The 19,173-nt window shown below is 36.8% G+C and overlaps 4 protein-coding genes across 6 annotated transcripts; all 4 read right to left on the bottom strand.

Moving 5' to 3' along the window:
* Positions 1–1,500, bottom strand: LOC103949001. The gene is made up of 4 exons (XM_048568938.1): positions 1,109–1,500; positions 854–962; positions 364–444; positions 1–275 (listed from the first exon to the last, which is right to left on the bottom strand). Exons 1-4 carry the CDS (start codon positions 1,489–1,491, stop codon positions 195–197), a joined length of 654 nt encoding a protein of 217 aa, XP_048424895.1. The 5' UTR covers positions 1,492–1,500; the 3' UTR covers positions 1–194.
* A 676-nt stretch (positions 1,501–2,176) lies between these two features.
* Positions 2,177–4,887, bottom strand: LOC125470209. 2 transcript variants are annotated; one of them, XM_048568936.1, is made up of 4 exons: positions 4,727–4,887; positions 4,403–4,509; positions 3,837–4,249; positions 2,177–3,733 (listed from the first exon to the last, which is right to left on the bottom strand). In XM_048568936.1, exons 3-4 carry the CDS (start codon positions 4,092–4,094, stop codon positions 2,177–2,179), a joined length of 1,815 nt encoding a protein of 604 aa, XP_048424893.1. In that variant the 5' UTR covers positions 4,095–4,249; positions 4,403–4,509; positions 4,727–4,887. The 2 variants fall into 2 exon arrangements, with proteins under 2 accessions (XP_048424893.1, XP_048424894.1); XM_048568937.1 differs by having other exon boundaries at positions 4,403–4,506.
* Positions 4,888–4,985: 98 nt separating this feature from the next.
* On the bottom strand, positions 4,986–6,303 carry LOC103949000. Its single transcript, XM_009360096.3, has 4 exons — positions 5,946–6,303; positions 5,515–5,723; positions 5,177–5,418; positions 4,986–5,072 (listed from the first exon to the last, which is right to left on the bottom strand). Exons 1-3 carry the CDS (start codon positions 6,106–6,108, stop codon positions 5,410–5,412), a joined length of 381 nt encoding a protein of 126 aa, XP_009358371.2. The 5' UTR covers positions 6,109–6,303; the 3' UTR covers positions 4,986–5,072; positions 5,177–5,409.
* Positions 6,304–7,277: 974 nt separating this feature from the next.
* Positions 7,278–17,816, bottom strand: LOC103948899 (V-type proton ATPase subunit a1-like). 2 transcript variants are annotated; one of them, XM_009359984.3, is made up of 18 exons: positions 17,503–17,816; positions 15,214–15,258; positions 14,203–14,325; positions 13,947–14,054; positions 13,448–13,561; positions 13,181–13,354; positions 12,916–13,053; positions 12,570–12,677; positions 12,324–12,431; positions 12,064–12,212; positions 11,339–11,492; positions 10,399–10,559; positions 9,453–9,659; positions 9,149–9,332; positions 8,978–9,061; positions 8,514–8,707; positions 8,365–8,424; positions 7,278–7,936 (listed from the first exon to the last, which is right to left on the bottom strand). In XM_009359984.3, the coding sequence occupies exons 1-18, from the start codon at positions 17,644–17,646 to the stop codon at positions 7,732–7,734; spliced, it is 2,460 nt and encodes an 819-aa protein (XP_009358259.2). In that variant the 5' UTR covers positions 17,647–17,816; the 3' UTR covers positions 7,278–7,731. The 2 variants fall into 2 exon arrangements, with proteins under 2 accessions (XP_009358259.2, XP_048425192.1); XM_048569235.1 differs by lacking the exon at positions 13,947–14,054.
* Positions 17,817–19,173: the final 1,357 nt, after the last annotated feature.

Genomic DNA, 19,173 nt, shown 5'->3' with positions numbered 1-19,173 from the left:
TAGCGGTATAAGGTAAGAAATGAAACAATTTCTAGATTTTGAATGTTTTCAGAACAAGAAAATGTGGAAAATGTCTGTATAGATAGTTAGCTAGTGACTACAACAAAAGAAGAGGATCAATGAAAAAGAATGGTGCGAAATGGTTAGTGTGACATGGAATGATTAGGCGGATGGAATCCTCTTACTCTCGAAGGTTATTGAGAAGTAGAGGGGACGTTGTTGGTATGTTTTGTACAATCAAATGGTCCGATTACTTGATTAGCTTTTCGCTTCACCTGAAATTCAAAAACAGTGTCAGCGCATCAGCTCATTGGTACATCTGTAAACAATGAATAGATGATCGTCTAGGAAGCAAAACCATACCGGAGACCATGGACCCAGTTGAGGTTGAGATTTGTTGGGGGGTGAATTTTGTACAGCGCCACTTTTCTTTGTCAAAATTTCCTGCAGAAACACTTGGTATAAGATAACTACTATCATGCTAAAGACTACAAAATGTGTATTGTATCAAAACCGATAACTAGAGAATAATCAAAATGTTCGGTCAGAATGAAATAGAGGCATCCAAAACCCACAGGCATTGGATCAACCGGAAGTTCAGAACTACTTGCTACGGTTTGTTTTCGTCTTCATAAATGTGGTTAGTAGTGTGTAATGTTATTGGTTTGAAGAAAAAGCAATAATTACATTATCACGTACATTTGAAGATCCAAACCAAATTAAGTAGTTGTAGTCCCAGGGGACAATAGGTATGTCAAAACAAAAGTTATAAAATGCTGACATGGATAATAAAAGCAGTTTACGTGTTATAAGTTATTGTGTGCAGATGAAAGACTAGTAGTACAAGTATTACCTCTCCGGCTGCTTCAAGTGCAGCTAACCATTCGTCAGAGAATGGAACAGCATCTGATGGAGGCTTTATTACAAGGCCCTCTGGCTTCCTATCACTCCCAGGCTTCTTACTGAAAAAAGAACGGGATAACTGAATTTCGCATGGAAATTTCAATTTATAAAAGATGTGCACCAAAGGGCTTAAAGGAACACAAGGACAACACACAGACATAAATATAAGCAGATAAACTGATCTATGTTTTTTTTTGGAACTTACAGCTTGTTTGTTGCCTCCTTATCTTCTGCGGGGTGCAAGGAATCTTCTAATTCATGCTGCAGTTCACTGTTAAAAGTATGATTATTGAAATCAATTTCAGATTCCTCTGCTAAATTGCCTCTCAGTGCATTAACTTCATTATCCTGCGGAATACTTCCACTTGATGATGTCCGATCAGAAATGACAGATGAGCATAATTCTCCTCCCCAGGCATTTAATGCCAAAGTTGACACTGAAGTTTCTCCAGTGGTGGTTGTTGCACACGAATCAGCCTCCAGAGAAGCAGCTTGGTTGCTTAGCTTATAGTCATGACTGAAACCCTCTGCAACTTCCATCTGTAAGTAGTCAGCCTTTTCTTCCAAATCAGGTGTGCAATCATGCATTGCTGATCCTACTTTGGAACTCTTTGTTTCGCTTCCACAAGCACTATAGTCATTAAAAACAACCTCATGTACAGTTTCCACAAAATCCTTACAGGAACTGTTGTTTGCAAGCAAGGTACCATTCAAACAAGACCCCGGGTTAACATCCTGGGACACTCGTATAACATCAATATTTGGATGATGAAGCTCAGGACATTCAGCTAGTTCTTCATATACATTATTAACAACTGCTGAGCATGCGTAGTTTGAGACTGAGGTATGTTCTCGCAAATCTTCAAGAGCTAGTTCTTAATTATGTCACTACCTTCATCAACTTGTTTATTTTCTTCATCCAAGATTTTATGCTTAGATAAACCATGGGGACTTTGCGACCCACTTCCACCTATATCGTTCACTTTTGAGCTGATATCTGCACAATTCCCAGTGTTATCTGTAAGGGGTTCTTCAAAAGATTCTCTACCTTCAAGTGAACTCACATGAACCTCTGAACTCTGATTCAGTATTCTATCTTCTGCATTAAAGCAACCTGCACTCATCACAATAATTTCCTCTCCACTGAAATTGATTTTATCACCCATCAAATTATTCGGCTTTACTGAAGTATCTTGAAATAGCACTTTCAGGTTTAGCTGGGACGTGAAATCTCCACTTTTCAAGAAACTGGCATCCATAGCAGTCACTGCACCTATGGCTTGAACTTCATCCACACTCTCCGGCTCCAACAACAATCTTGACAATTAAGCTGAGAGTCATTCCTAGAGTCAAGGTTGTAACTCTGAACCATTGCTTTGTCTTCCGACACTGAAGCAAAATTGTCCTGGGACTCCATTATTGCTGCCCCATTGGACCTGCAATCTGGCATAGCAGGTGGCATTATAGAAAGGGTTTTCGAAACTTCTGATTCATTTCTGCAGGCACCAGTTCCTTGTGTTTCTTTTAAATCAACACATTGAAGAGCAATTTTCTGCCAGGATTCTTCAGGGATAGTACTGAATCTATCCAATACACAATCATCTAAGCGCAATATATTTTCCTGGAAAACCTGTTCTCCGGTATAGCAGGAATTTGAAAGGTCTAGCTGTTCAAGCTTTTTGTTTCCACAATCAGTTATCACCAATTGACAATTATCTGAAGCAGAAGTCCTCCGGTCAGCATCATCCATTTCATCTGTTAATCTTCCACTTAGAGTCAGCATTTGTGCATCTTCCTCCTGTGGGTTCTCACTCATTTTGTCAAATGTACCACCATTATTTGAGCGGTCACCAAATCCAGAGTCACACAAAGCATCAGAGTCAGTTGCACTAGAATTTTGGACATTTGGACTGACATCTGCAACCTTCACACAACTGTAGGTCTGCATCTCTTCAGAAGTTTGACATTCCTTGGTGAAACTACCACTATTTTCCCATACCATTTGATCTCCTTCACAGGTCAAAGGTTTAGACAGATTAACTTGTTCCCCATGCAATTTATTGTCTTGATCACCGCTAGACTGATCAACATATGATACTGAAGTACCATTGACAGAACTTGCATCTTCAGACTTGGACTTGGAAAAAACACAGCAATTCTTCTGGAGAGAAACAATTGGTTTGTCTTCAAGAAGTTGATGGTCAGTTATGACTCTGCCAAAAACACCAGGAAATTTCACCGTGGAACTAAGGTGGGATGTAACCTGTGATTTATCAGTATCTTTAATTTTTGGAGGAAGTACAAAAGCAACATTCATGCTATTATCATCTTCATCCAATTGTTCACAGGATCCCCTCTGTGAAAGAAGTTTATCCTCATTCCTCTGAAATTCTACCTCTTCCATGTGAATAACCTTTTCAGTAATATATGGTTCTGCTTGTCCCATAGATTCTTCATGAACAGAAATTCTATCGAACTTTTGCTTATTATTTGTTATATCACAATTACTTGAGCTAGACCTAACCTTCAGATCTGCCTTCTGCATATCTGTTACTAGCGAGAATGATTCCACAATCTTCTTTGTGGCAGGGTTAACAATAGATAAAACAGAGCAATCCAAACTTGAGCAATGGACATCATTGTTTCCTGATATTGTGACATCATTATATCCCGTTATTGTGCCATCCATGGTCACATTTTGCTTTTCCCCAACTGAAGAGGGCAGCGGAAATTCATGAATTGGATCTACAGGGCCCGCTTGCCTCAAATTAGGAATAACGCATGATTGAGAGTTTGTCTTCAAAGGACTAGGCAAAGAAGAAGGTTTTGGCTGCAAACAAATAATCAAAATTGCAGCAAATAAAAATCAGACATATTGAAATTTGAAAGTATCATAATTCTTTTATGCAGCAATAGAGCAGTTAGAAAAATACCTGCTGAAAGAAACCCAGCGATGGTGATGGCATCCGCAAACCTGATGGCTTTGATGTTGGGGGTTGAGGATTTACCACACCAGAAAGAGGGAGAGGAACTACAGTTTTTCTGGATCTGTCATGACAACAATATGATGCATGCTTGGTCGAAGGAAGTGCTTGTTTTGAGTTCATCACAGGAACTGCAGGTTTTCTGGATCTGTCATTACGGCCACGTGATGCATGAGCGGTAGAAGGAAGGGCTTGCTTTGGAATCATATGTGGAACTGCAGTTTTTCTGGATCTGTCACCAAGGCCATATGCTGCATGACCATTTGAAGGAACTGCTTGTTTTGATATCCCTCAAAGCCCTTATTTGCTTCAAAAGTCGGTGGACAGGATATTTTGGTTGGAGAACCCTTCACCAAGCTGGCCTGCAAAATTATGGAAATTCACAACACAGGAAGCATATGAATCCTTATAAATAACAAACAGCACACAATACTAAGGAAATGTCAGCCAGTTATAGTCCCAAATATATCTAGTAGTTAATTTACAGACTACTACAATAAGTTACAAGTTCTCACCACATTCCTTCCGGCCTGTCGAACAGAACTTTTGGAAGTTAAAAAATTTCCATTAGGAGTGACCTTCGCATTATTTGGCCCACTTTTGGTGTTGTTCAACTTCACTGCTGTATGAGAAAGTAGTAGTTAACAGAATATAAACAAATAATTTACTTCTGATTCAAATGTGAAAATTTAATTTCTTTAACTTTTAAGAAAGTAGAAACATATTACACAACAAAGCCCTCTAGAAGTAGTCAAATATACAAATCTTCTTCAGATATCTCACCACAGCAAAATATTTTTGGTAATGAATTGTAGTAACAATGTCTATAAAAATGTTACCAGGATGAGCAATCTGATTCCGCTTTAAATCATTTGCACCAACTGTAACATTCTTGGAAGTCCTAGAAAGCAGACTGGAATCTGGTCTTGGAACCGGTATTTTAGAAACTTTTGGTTCTTTAATTGATGATTTCATGGTATTCACATTTGCAGGCCTTTTAACAGTTCACATTAGTCAAGGCAAACTTTCCCTAAATCTCATCTTAGTAACAAAAGATTCAACAAAACTCCTACAAAAAGAAAATTAATCAAAAGGATATGAAGAAGAGGCCACAGGTCGAGGGCAACCACTGCGTTTTGAGCCACTTCTATTAATATCCCGGGCTGAAAGCACCTTCCGCTTGGCCTAAAATTTTGAAACACTCAGGAAGTTAGTTTCATACAACTCCAATCAAACAACCTTCACTTAAAAGAAAACTTTGCCATCCTATAAGAGATTTGAGAACTAACCGCGGAACCTGGTGCTACTTTATCTTTAGCTGATGAGTCATGCTTTGGTAATGGACTGCCGGCAACAGTCCTATCCTTCTTACTTGAAGGACTTTCTGGCAAAACCTTGAATAAATTTTCTTCAATAACATGTAGATCTGCTGAATCAGTAATGCTATTTGTGTCTTCCTCAATAACTGACAACAACCCATTAGAATTTGCATTCCCGCTAATCATGGATAGTTCCTCGGAATTTAGTACACCTGACAGAATACCAAAATGGGAAAGAAAAAAATCCAATCTTTAATTTTCTTTTCTATCAAAAATTATTTCTCAAACTCATAAACCAAAATATAAACCTTCATCGGTAAAGAAGGCTCGATCCCAAGCAAGGCTTTTGCGCAAATTGTATCCACCCCCCTCTTCTTCCTCTTCATTTGCTGCGGCAGGAGGCTGAGTTTTTGCTCTTCTAATTTATTTGCACCCGTATTCTCTTTATTCGCATTCGCACTCTCTCTACAAAGCGTAGAACTCGGCTTTTTGGAATTCTCACTCACCACCACACCTTCTGCAATACAATTCAATGATTTTTCATTATATGTCATGCAATGTAGGTCCAATTATGTAAATATACATATAAACAAGCAAATATCGATCAATAAGCAGACAGATTTCGCACTACTGAGCGAATCAGAGGTCAAATTGAAAGGGGAAAAAAAACCTAGACAGCCAAAACAAAATACAAGAGACGAAGCATAGATTCAACGAAAGTATAAGAGAAAACCCTAACCGAGTGGCTTGGATCTGCGGGTTTGGAGAGGCGAGCAGAAGAAAAAGGCGTCGTCTTTGGAGATTTTGCTGGTGCTGCTGCTTGAAACGGCGTCACCGTGGGTCAATTGAAGCAGCGAGTCGTCTTCTCCTGCGATTTCGATGAGTGGGACGTCGGACTCCATCTCTCTCTCTCTCTCTCTCTCTCTCTGGATATCTAGAAAGATCGAATGATTGGAGGAAGTTGTTACGGATGGAAGAAACGGTCGAATCAAATGGGTGTGCAGAGTAGAGTAATGGAGTGTGCAGAGTGTGTGTTTGTTTGTGGATCTTCAATTTTTCAAAGGGTCGACGAGCGGCAAAAGTCTGAACGGGGAGGGGTGGGGACAAATAGACCGTGCGAGCACGTGACTACTGAGACGAAATGACGAAAGCGCCCTTGTGGTCAACTTTGAGTCGAAGACGATTAATCTAGGCATAAGTGTGATTTCACCGCCAACATGGAAGTACGGATCGTTATATCAATGATTCCATCTGATCATTTCTCTTATTCCAACGTGGTGACATGATCCGTTTTCTTAACGGATTTACGCAACCACAACCCGTTAAGCTAAAGAACACAGCATACAAATTAATCATTGAAATTACCCAATCTGTTTCACCAATTAAGAATTATGAATTTCGTAAAATTTTTAAATTTAGAGTATGAAGGAAATGAAGAAAGAGATGAGCTTTGCAATCACAAGTCGCGACTTGATGGAGGCATCGGTTCGCTTCAAATTCCTTTTCATTTTAAATGAGTTGGTTAAAACTAAAGGGTCATGAACATTTTTTTAATATAAACGATATTATTGCTTTAAACTTTACTAAACGAAAGAGAGACTGTACCCATAACACTGGATTGACAGTGAATGTCAACTATATAGTTGGGTGCCAACAAATACGCCTCGGTCCAGATACGAAACTCATTGGTTATAACTAGCATGCATGACTTCTCATGAAACTTACGAGTTTGGAAGGAACGTCTATTATACGCAATTTTACCCTTGTTTTGCAACAAGTGTTTCCACAACTTGAATCCATGACCTTTTGGTCACTACTAAGAATGGACAAATACGATAAGCTATCAATTTTCAGGTGAAATAAGATTTATTTGAGATTGGAATTATCCAAAGGGATGTGATATACACACACCCCATTTTACTTATCACACACCCTTCTAATTTTCGACCGTCGAATCGGATGAATTGAAGAAGATCAACGAACATAAATTATCAAGGGGTGTGTGAGAAGTAAAATAGGTGTGTGGATAGCACACCCCTTATCCAAATTATACATATCCTTACAAAACCGATTCCCTTGAATCTGTGATTTTTCATGAAAGTGTAACGGGTCCAGGACCAATTCCCAGCAAAATCCGCACTTACTGTGCATGTGTGTGTAAGCTAAAGAAACTAAAGTCCCGTAAAAGCTACACTGTAAGACGATTCCCCAGCTCCTCTTTACAATCGGTGAATCTAATTTCCCTCCTCGATTAGATATAAACGAAATACAAGACAAAGTAACTACATCTATGAAGGGAACTAACCGCGACTCTTATCTGGAACCTTTTGTACCAATATTACACCGAAGAATATGAGCCACGACTTTACATTTCTAGGTCAAAATCGCGCATCTTCCTCCTCTATGCCGCCTGAGAGGAAATATGGCTCTCTCAAATTCCATTTCAGGCTGGAGATAGAGCTCTGCCTTTCTTTGCGCTAAATACCTTTCCTTCCGAAGAACACGAAAACTGACATACAAGTGGACTAATCTTCATCTTCGGTTATGGAGGCAAAGGAAAAAGGTTTAAACTTGTAGCCATCTCCGTGGTAGAATTTGTTTTGATATTCTACCCAATGAAGACGCAGGGCATGGAGAAAAGCACTTAGTGTCTCCATCATGAGTAGTATGAATGCAGTTGCAAAGGCGAAAACTGATAACCCAATTAACCGGATAATGAAGCTGTCATAACTGTTATAAATTTTCAGAATTACGTTAATAATTGACCAATATGTGCAGCATCAAATGCAATACAGTCTGTGTCACACTGGGGAATGGCTAGCCAAATTAGAATTAAAATATGGTACAGTGCCAGATGGAAAAAAGGATCTTGAGTAAGCCTATAAGACGGTGAGACAAATAACATGCTCACTAAGAAACTGAGGAAAATGCAATAGTAAGATTACGGCTAGTATGTAGTTAAGGCCCGGGGAGAGGATTTTGGGGTGGGAATCAAACTCTGGAGCTCCATAATGTGTGACCCTTCAAATATCGCAGTAGATCTAGACTACAACCTGGATTAGGTTTCGTGTGTCCAAAGAGCAGGAAAAAAAAAGAGGAGAACTACCATTCATATGCACATGTATGCAACGATAAAGAATTAGAGGGTTGGAACTCACCCCCAAGCAAGAAGGAGAACTTTCTCATAGAAAACGGTTGACAATTCTGAGTGCGCCAAGCTGTAATAGCAGGAACAGATATGAAACGAAAGCTACCCCATAGATGAAAGAAAACCACAGAAAAAGAAGAAAAATAAATATAGGTATACCTCAAAGCCCATAGTCGTAGATATGAAGCCGTATTTGAAACAGCACCCAGAACAAACTCTATGGAGTGTATCATCTGGTGTACAAATACCTCACTGAAATTAAATTCTTCGTGACGTTGCCTAGCAGAATCAGGTTCCACCTCAAGGTCCATCTCTGAGGTGCCAAGCATCCCATACGCACGACCTTGAAACCTCTGGAAACAAATATATGAAAAACATTACGTATCATATCTTCTCAAGCTCCTTATATCTCGCCTCAAATACCTATGTGAGTCGAAGACAAGTATACCTCTCATAAGTAAACTGAGTCCCCCATAACCAGTTGATTATACTAATTACTAGTTAATCAAATTTTAAAAATATTTAAAAATGCAGAAACGTCAAAGAGAATTTTACTAGTAATTTTATCCCACTGCCATCTTAAAACTCAAGAACAAATGCCTAAGCAAGTTACTCCACAGTACCTCCGTATGAAGCTTCTTCAAAATAAAAGGTTTTGGAAAGAGCATCCATGGAACTGCAATTAAAGCCAAAAGCAACAAAATGATCTGCAAAACCAGAGGTTTGTTAACCACAATACGAACATAAGAAGTTGCACATACAAAGTAACAAAAAAAGAGGAGCAGAATCCATGCCTGAAGTGGTCTTTGGCCCCAGAATAATTGATTTTCACCAAGATCATCAGTTGGACTTAAAAACATGTAAATCATTACATGATAGAGGTCTGCCTGAGATCCCGTGCACCACTTGATGACAACAAGAAGTGAAAGATATCCAAAAAGACTGTTAAGAAAGATCATCTGTGGGACAAACTGGTACCTAACAGGATGGAGAATAAGTCAAACTTGTGTACACTTCATTTCGAAGTAAAAGTGTAAAACACATGGCAAAATGAAAAAAAATAAAATAAAATAAATCATTTGAAGAGCAGAGAAGCACCTTATATCAAGCGAGCTGCTGAAAAACCTTGCATTGAAGTAACTTAGTAGTATTCCCAAGTTCATTTGCACAACACCCAACAAAATTGACATTTTCATTTTGAGAGAATTCAGAAAAGGCAGTTCAGAACGACTTCCACGCCAACTGGGATCCACACCAAATGGGTATGGATCTCGGTACTTGATTAAGCCAATAGTGTGCACCTCACTGCTCACAAGAAGACAAATTGATGATAAGTATACAGTTTTCTGAGGAAAGTCATAAATTTATCTATCATAAAAGATGGGATAGTTTTCAAGTGTTACACATAAAAGTGAGAGAGAAAATGTCAAACAAATAGAACGCTAGAAATGCTTAACCAATAACAGTTATAATTAAGTATATCAAAAGTCAGTAATAGATTTGAACAGAAGTGCAGGGGTGTAAAAGGGAGAAAGGAGTGCAAGTGCCACAGTGACGCACATTAACCAGTTGGACATTCTGTAGGACACAGCAATAGTGCACCATGGCCCAGACAAAAACTCCAAAAGAACACCACCAAACTCCAACAATCAAAGTGGAGAGAACCCCCATGGATCAAACAAGGGATGACCCCTTTCAGCCTTAGAAATGACCCCTGGAGGAGGCAATGAAACCCCAAATCCATCCAAAACAATGGTGAAGCATAACTTTAGATTAATGAATTAATTTTTGTAAATACTTTGATAGTTTCAGATTACACGGAAAATATTGAAAATTCTATAAGCATTGATCTGTAATTAAGCCAATGCAAGCAGTGCAACAGCAGACAGGTATAAGCACATAGATTCCAGAAACCTCAATTCTCTAAAAGAATAGAACAGAGCGGTACACTGTGAAACATACAACCCAGTTGAAGGTGACCTTAATACAAGATACAACATATTAAGACAATTGTAGAGTAGAAGACTTAAAATAGAGAGACTACCTGCAAGCAGTATCTCTACATTTGTAAGCAGACCCGCCAAATATGTGAAAAGGAACAGAAAAGAACTCATTGTAAATCAACCCACAGTAGATTGAAAATAGGGACATCAAGAGTAGTACATATCGCCCACCAAATAACATCTCCATAAAGCTCCCAAGTTTCTGGTAGGAAATAATATGATAACTTTCGTTAATAAACGTTTGAAAGACAATTTTATATTTCTATTTCACATGTTAAATGCATGTTTTTTCCTTGCATTTGAGACACAAGAATATTTTCGTTAAGACGAAAATTGAAACATCAAAATCATGTGTTCAAAGATCACAGCATTATCATCAAGTCCTTGTCCTTTTAGGGTCATTCCTCTCAAACAATAGCTACTGGTACTAGAGATAGTTTCAGCAACTCACTTGATAAGAAATGAAAGCTTATCCTACTTGCTCCCATAGAAAATATATTATTACCACTGCTGCTGTTACTGCTTTTATTATTTTGCTGTATCATCGGTACCTCTATAAGAATGGCCAAGACGCGGGATATGCAAATCTAAGTCAAGATATCATATTGGTGGTAGGTTGCTAACTAAACCATAGCTGCAGTGTTGCCTTGGACCCCAATAAATGCAGGCTCTGTTATATTGATAGTGGCTATCGCTGTTTCTTTTGCTGAATAATACAGACACAGTAACATTGGCAGCCATGAAAAAGCTCAGGTCGATAGTGAAAGTGGTTAGGATTACAACATATCATTCAACTGCTTCCGGAGAGTGCAAAAGATGTACTTTTAAATTTTTAATAGAAGCTAATAGTCAACATTTGTGAACTGGAAAATGGTTCATGATTGAAGCATCGAGAAGAATAATATTTTATATTTTTCATTAACCATAGCAATAATGATTCATTACAATCAAATAAAATGTCTTTGGATAGTAAGGACACACCTGCGCTCTGAGTTTACTTTCACGAGCTATAAGAACTAATGCTCCAAGCAATAAGCATATTCCATGACCCCAGTCACCAAACATCACAGCAAAAAGAAATGGAAATGTAATAACAGTGTAAACTGCAGGGTTGGCTTCTTGATATCTTGCAACACTGCCAAATTTTTAGACAAATATCAGTTCTATTGCTAGACCACAATTCCAGTATTGCTGGTCAGTCAAACAACTATTGGGTTTTTGACAAACCATTCCGGAAAACAACTATTGGGTTGATTTATTTAAATTGATTCACTTACAATTTTCATAAGGGTATGAAAAATGCTAACAGAACTGCTACTAAAGAGGAGAATTGTTGCCTAATCATATTTTCTTTCACAATTTGCAGCAAAATCACCACCTCCCCCTCCCTCCCATCCCATACCTAAACAAAACCCTAGCAATCAAAGCTCCACCCTTTAGTACGTTGTACATCAGATATTTTCTACTTCTTAGTTCAAATGTCAACTGAAAATAACTATGATGTGTACTAAATCAATTGTACCAGCATATTGGCTTCCTTCCAAATGCGTCGACCATAAACACCTACCAGTTGTGAACCATGTAAAAACAGAATGTAATTCTTAATCCCGAATACCCATCACTTACAAGGAAAATGAAGCATCAATTTAAAGCCAATGTCCTTTCAAAAAACAGAAGAAAGTGGTGAGCAGCATATTTTAACTAACCCGTATGCATCAACAATTTCCTGAAATGCACTTGTGAAGCGGTTGGTTCTGAAATATGTAGGAGGTGAATCTATTGCATCCATCACATGAAATATTACTCCCACTTGCGAATTGCTATCAAATGTAGCACGTTGCAGTGCCTCCTGAATCTGTTGAACCATAAAACATATAGGTTACCTCAGTTTTTGCAAATATAGAACTTGATATATTATACCCGCTTTATAACAAAAAAGTTTGATGAAGAAGGCAACACAAGTTACCTTAGGTTTTGCAAATATAGGACACCAGCCCTCTCCAACAAGACATTTTTTTGTAACATCAAAGTTTAGCATGTTCAATATATCATATACAGCTTTCTCCCTTCTTACCTAGGAGAGAGGGTAGAAAACATGACAAAGTTGTCAGGATAAAACTAAATCACTCGCGCAGCCATTAGTCATACATTAGCAAAATATTTTTTGTCAGAAATAACAGTTAACCAGGGACAAGCCGCAGAAATTTCTTACCATGTTCATCCATTTTGCTAGGTGAAACCCTATAGATGCAAGGGCCTTATTTCTGTGACGAATCCCTGCATCCAAGGTCGTTTCCAATTCAGCAAGACGTGATGAAACCTGCAACACAAAACCTGAACTTTCAACAAAACAGAATAGAGCTTCTGTTGTTACAATTAGCACGGCCTGCAAGTATAGGCTTAAACACCACAAAAAATATTAGAGGGAGTCCTTGCTAATGATGCCATCAAACACACATCAGATACAAAAAAAAAACACGTTGAAACATATTAAAGCTTGAAACTTGTCTCCAATATAAAAATAAATGAACTTCCAACATTCTTAACAGAATATATACTTCTCTAGTTATTTGCCTCTGCTTAGTTATATCTTCAGGAACAGGATAGCAATTTGCACCAAAGGCCTCACAAATTTTCAAAATCTTTGTTTTTGCCTGCATCCCAGAGAAGAACACTACAAACACTGTTTTCTCAACCTGCACAACTTTGAGGAATTAGTAAAGAAGTGCATCAACATTCTCATTCTACAAATAATAAAAACTAAGAGAAACCACACGAAAAATAAATAAGTAATACTTTTTATAGAGGCAGGAAAAAAAAAACCATTTCAGTAGATAAAGGATCCATCATCAGTTCATCTGCTGGGGCATGGTTGAAAAGCATGTTGCCCCTTGTCGCACGAAACAACATCCTCTCAAACCTAAGAGCTTTGGATTTACAAATAATTCCACTAACAAATCTCAAACCAGACTGGTCTGATGGTCCAGGTCTAATATCCTGTAAAATACAAAATCAATTATAAATGAAACCACAGTAAAAGGTTTTGCACCAAAAGCACATCAAAGCTAGTAAGGGATAATAAACAAGTACCTGCTCAAGTAATGAAACTTCATCACCATAATGATCATTTGGGTAAATATTCTCATCTAGTTCCCTCTCCTCCGAAACCGCATGGCTATTACTTGAAACAAGAAAGCCAATTGCCTGAAAATGTCCACATAAATTTATATAAGAAGACGCCGAATAAAAGCATATGAAATTAGAATTAGGGAGTAAGGGTTCATGAATCATAATTTGATTCATTCTAAAATTGGGCTTCAACATATAGGAAGGCACAGAAAAAGCATTGAAACTAGAATAAGGGAGTAAGATTTTATAATTAATTCTTTTCTAAAAGTAATAAATTCAATATACAGGAGATTCATGAACGAAATGGTATTGGAGAAAACCTGACCACAGGCCAAGCTTCAAACAACACAACACATGCATGCACAAGAGGCACCTAATGAAATATACTAAAAGAAAGGGAAGCTGATAAAAGGCTGCTAATACATCACGAATACTGAAGGGAGAAGATAAAGCCAGTTACCTTTTGCAATACCATCTTGTACTCAAGGAGTTCATTGTATGAATGTTGAATTCTATCACTATTAGAGTTCAACTCAATAAGCTCATGCTCATGCTCAGCTAATTGTATCTGGAAATGATTCATGCAACGTACAATTCAGACTATCAAGTTTACTGAATCAAATGCTCCCTAAACAAGGGCACAATTGGTCGGTGCAATTTTGGAGTTTAATTTTCGGATTACGAACAAATGCAAGAGCGCTGATATAGAAACAAACCTCTAATTCCTCTAAGTCAATATCTGGTTGTAAAACAGGATGTACAGATGAAAGTAGACCAGCTTTACTAATTTGATCTCTGAAAAACCGCAGCTTTCTTGACATCTCCGCACATCGCTTTACCTGCGGAACTCCTCAAGAGGATATACAACAAAAATTAATGACAATTGATTACCGTGATCCACCACTATCAACAATAGAATTATAAGAATAAAACTACAATCACCAGCTTCTAAGAATTTAAATTCCAACTTCCAAATTTCGTCACTTTGAGAATATAAAGAGGTCAACTATACAGAGTAATTTGCACAGATTCTAGGCAGAGAATAGGATTAACATAGAATACTATTCTAGTGTAAGATCCATACCTTTCTATCTTCTGGTAAATAACAAGTAAAGGGGGCATGCACAATCGAGTCTTAATGTTGAATAATGAAGTTATGAAAACATGTCATACACAGTACACTGAGAAGTGGAAAGACCAGGCATTTAAATTTACAATCATACGGTAAAAATTTACCTATGCCCCTTCAACTTTGGAATCGATCCTGCTTTATTTCCTAAAAAGACGTGGACTCAATTACCCAGTATATTATGAGTTTTCTGCAATGTAGATCTTCCGTCCAACCCCCGTCCAAGATTCTGTCAGTGCCCTTGCATTAAACTTCCACATTTTTAAAGAATTTTGGACGAGGTTGCACAAAAGCCACATTGCAACAAATTCACAAAACAGAGGGCAAATGAACGAATCATTTTCTCAGGGAACAAATTGGAACAGAACACAAAGTTGAGGGGGGTATAGGTTTTATTTTCCCAGGATTTAAGAATATGCACATTGCACGCTAAAAACTGAAAGCATAAAGGCTCTAAAACATCAGAAATTTAAGGATTTAAACATTAAAATATTAAATTAGCAAAATCTTCCACCACAATTCAAGAAAGATTGATGCTGCAGTCCTAAACATTCAGGTTGCAATGCAATTGTAGTTCTAATCAAATCCGAGTATATACCTGATTAACAAATGTTCGTTGGAAAGGACTTTTATCAGCATTTAACTGCAAAAACATAAAAGAGAGGAAAAGAAATATGACAATCAGTAGATACCAAAATTAGAAAAAAGGACTATATTGCATATTCATTTGAAGAACTTATATGTTTGTGCAGAGACCAGAAAATAAATAACCAATAATCTCAATGCTATCATAACATTGCTTATATCCAATACACAATCTAGGTGTTTCACCAACAAATAGTAAAAACAGAGCAGAGCAAAGCAGAAACTGGGAACACACCATATAGTGCTAAAAACTACATTATATGCTCTCTTTGTTGCAGTCACAGGAAAGTATGAATAGCCAAACACTACTTCATAATCTAAACTTAAAACAGTTTGGCATCATTAATGATTGTGATTAGAATTTTCTTAAACATAACCAGTTAAGGAGATGGAGGAAAGTTTTAAGTACTATTCCATTTCACACTCCCATTTTCTCCTTCTACACTCCTTTCCTTTTTATGTCAGTTGATTCTTCATTGTTCTATTCAATCCTAAGGTTAGGAAAAGAGGGAGGACTGCACAAGGAGAAAACGGGAATGTTAAAATCATTTCTCTTCCTCATGGGCATTGGGTTCTTTAAAACTTGGAATTTATATCCTCTTTCTCCTATTACATTGCAAGCTGCTGTGGTTTTGAATTATTCAGGTTCAAGCCTTGAAAACAGAGGTCAAACTAGACAAATTTCACTAACTATTTCTAAGTCTTCAAATGGTCCGGTACATTCTTTGATTTCAAAGAGATATATCAAAAAAAATTCTCAAGCCACTTACCATTTAGACCACGTGTGGTTTGAAGCTTTATCAACAAAAGAATTCTCAAACCACTTATAATTTGGACATCATATGTTTTAAAGTTTTCAGTTTCAGGATTTTGCTTTTTCTTTTCCTGGCTACTGCTATTAAAATCAAAAAACATATGGAATGACTAAGATAAATTTTGACAATGTCCAACTGAAGTCTTAGAATAGTTAGGTGCTACAGAAAGCCCAGTAAATCTCTAAAGATAACGACAAATAAACTCCTAAACCACTTATTAGTTATGACTATGAGCATAATATACTTCTAAAATATTAACAACCAACCATGTACATCCTCAATTTTCCTATAACATTTGGAAATATAACGTGTATAGCTAATTGTTCAAATTATCCACAAAATTAATTGCATAATATATGGGGACCCAAATAACTCTAATTACATGATCGATAGAGAAAAACCTAGATACAAAAAGATTATAATTCAAATTAGTTCGACAAATACATGTGGATGTGCAGGGAATCATCTACATGACAGGATAAAACCTTTGGGAAAACTAGGCTTGTAAAAAAAATCAATTCCGAAAATCGGTAAAACTTGGCAACTAGGAAATGTGAATCCATAGCAATTGAGCCCATAGCAAAGGAGGTGTGGTATTCACAAAACCCATAGCAATTGAGCCAAAGCCACAATGGTTCTAATGTCTCACAGACCCAAAGTACTTTATTACTTTTGTCAATCACATGAAGTTAGCTAACCGGATCTAAATGATAATAGGATATAAACATAAAGGCCTTAGGTCAACTCAAATGGAATAAAGATCTAAAATTATAATCACTAAAATCTAATTGTAAGTAGAGTAAGCTGGTATAGAAACTTAATATTGACAAATGACAAGTACACAAACTTAAATTAAAAGGAAATTAATCCAAGTAAGAAAAACATGCGGCTGTATATCGTACACAATGATCTTCTATCCTTACGGAGAGGGTCTCTTAATCAACAACTTAGCACAAACTGAGCATTTCTCAACCCTACACAAGAAATCATCAGTTGGGATGCAGGGGTTATTATTCTTCTTAATATCAAGCACAATTGGCATCCATGGAAACCCCTCAGTGAAATTCATGCAGCACACCGATATCTAAAGTATTACCAGCATAAGAAAATGAAAACGAAAAGCGATCAAATACAATGTGTGTGTGTGTTCCGATTAAGATCAATCTAAATCCGCAATCTTTCCCCCCAAAAAATCAAACTTTAAGATGAATTCAACTAAATAAATCATGAATTCTAAAATTAAGTTCCTCAATTACTAACTCCCGCTCTCAACTCAACAACTTAGAACACCCGTTCGCACAAGCTGATGTAAAAATCATCATCAATCCTAAGCCAATCAATCAATCCCAACTTCCCGTTACTGAACAATGCCAAATCAAACCGAATTCACGAAAGACCGAGTCGGATCTGAGTTTCCGAAAACTTACGTCTCGGAATTGGAGGAGGCCGAGTTCACCGAGGTAAGAAATGGCGCGGTGGGCGGACTCGACGGGGATGATGAGCTGGACGAAGGTCATCTTCTCGGAGCGCATCAGATCCATGGCGGGTAAGTTGTCGATGAACTTCTCCATTTTCTCGGCTCGTTTCCCTTTGCCTCCGGATCCGAAACTCCTCGTTCAGATCTGAAACTGCCTCTATCTGAGAGAGTGTGTTCTGGAAGTGCGTTATTCGTAGACTTTCATTTCCGGGTTTTCGCTTTGTTTTTGGCAACTGCCAATGGAATCGGGAGAAATCGCACCACTTTCAGGCCCCGTTGTGGAGTTGAATATATTAGAGACAAAATAAACATAGTGAATAGTATATGATTAATTTTTTAGTGCAAAAATGTGATTTTTTTCTTTTTTTTGTTAAAGTAGATAGTATCAAAAAATTTCGTTAAAGGTCCCTATCTTCGTTAAAGTGAACATGTTAGTTTAAATATTTTAATTAATAGACAAATATTAAATTTTAGTATTAATTAAAAAATGTTACAGTTTTAATTTAGTTAAGAATGTAATTGTGTAAATTCGAGTATATTTTTATGGGATTTTATAATATCTTTTAGATAATTTCCTGATTGTAATGTTTTCTTCCTTCTTTACGACTATAATAAAGTATGAAAAATCACACTACATAATCCACCTGATTCTCTATTTTCTCTCTGCTTGCCTTCCCTCTCTTTGTATTAAATTCCTTGGTAAAATAGGCTACGTTCTGTGCGCTGCATTAAAAAGAGTTTGTCAATTTTCAATCCGAAGAGTATCAGGTTTCAATTATTCACACTATGATTAATTTTTTATTTTTATTAAAGTAATATACTTGATGTTGATTCAATTTCTTCTTTTATGTTAAACGTGATACAATACATTAAAGATGAAAATCCGACATTGGAGAAAGATCTTCTAAAACTAACATTCAAAAGCTTTCTTTTGTTTCCAGCAACTCATGTACTTTTAAAACACAGATTGATATTTTATCAACCTCCGATTACATAAAAGCATTCATCATAATGCATAAACTCCAGTATATTATTATATAGTTTTACTGTTATATATATATGTATATGTATATGTATATATTGCATATATTTTTCAATATATTTAGGATGTTCATGCACACGATATAATACGAACCATGCAGAATTATGGTCTACAATATCATCCATATTAACAAAAAACCAATCCATTATCCTGATGACAAGACAGAACTCAATGATTAGTTATAAGGACGATTTTTTACAAGACGAAAATGATTGAGAGTTAATATGAACATCACGACAAACGATACAATACTAAGCATGCAGAATTATTGGATAAATAAAATGCAGTGTAAATAACGAGTTTAATGCTTTGATTGATTGGTTCTGATTCAACATGAAAACCAAATATCAACACTACTGAGCCGTATCAAAACCAACAAAGCCATTAAACCATGCTCAACTAGTCATAATATCCAATAAAAAATAAGAAACTTAACAAAAAAAAACTTTTACACTAAAAAGTCAATCCTGGTACTATTCACTTTACCTTTTATTTTGTTCTTATTATTAAAACTCAAAGTTTTCAGGCTCTTTTCATTAGTTTTCCTTAAAAAATTAACCTAGATTGATATTAGTCCGT

Source organism: the organism of the source record quoted next, unplaced genomic scaffold, assembly GCF_019419815.1.
Source record: "Pyrus x bretschneideri cultivar Hongxiangsu unplaced genomic scaffold, Pyrus_bretschneideri_v1 Contig5, whole genome shotgun sequence".
Lineage (NCBI taxonomy): Eukaryota > Viridiplantae > Streptophyta > Magnoliopsida > Rosales > Rosaceae > Pyrus > Pyrus x bretschneideri.
This window is presented reverse-complemented; position numbering and strand designations above follow the sequence as displayed.

Coding starts and splice junctions, on each gene's coding strand:
- LOC103949001 (XM_048568938.1), bottom strand. CDS start 1,491: ATGCATGATTGCACACCTGATTTGGAAGAAAAGGCTGACTACTTACAG. Junction 963..1,108: donor AAGGAGGCAACAAACAAGCT/GTAAGTTCCAAA, acceptor TTCTTTTTTCAG/TAAGAAGCCTGGGAGTGATA. Junction 276..363: donor AACTGGGTCCATGGTCTCCG/GTATGGTTTTGC, acceptor TTTGAATTTCAG/GTGAAGCGAAAAGCTAATCA.
- LOC103948899 (XM_009359984.3), bottom strand. CDS start 17,646: ATGGAGAAGTTCATCGACAACTTACCCGCCATGGATCTGATGCGCTCC. Junction 13,562..13,946: donor ACAAGATGGTATTGCAAAAG/GTAACTGGCTTT, acceptor GGACATTTTCAG/GCAATTGGCTTTCTTGTTTC. Junction 13,355..13,447: donor AAGTTTCATTACTTGAGCAG/GTACTTGTTTAT, acceptor TGTATTTTACAG/GATATTAGACCTGGACCATC.
- LOC125470209 (XM_048568936.1), bottom strand. CDS start 4,094: ATGATTCCAAAGCAAGCCCTTCCTTCTACCGCTCATGCATCACGTGGC. Junction 3,734..3,836: donor CGCTGGGTTTCTTTCAGCAG/GTATTTTTCTAA, acceptor ATTTGTTTGCAG/CCAAAACCTTCTTCTTTGCC.
- LOC103949000 (XM_009360096.3), bottom strand. CDS start 6,108: ATGGAGTCCGACGTCCCACTCATCGAAATCGCAGGAGAAGACGACTCG. Junction 5,724..5,945: donor CCGCAGATCCAAGCCACTCG/GTTAGGGTTTTC, acceptor ATTGTATTGCAG/AAGGTGTGGTGGTGAGTGAG.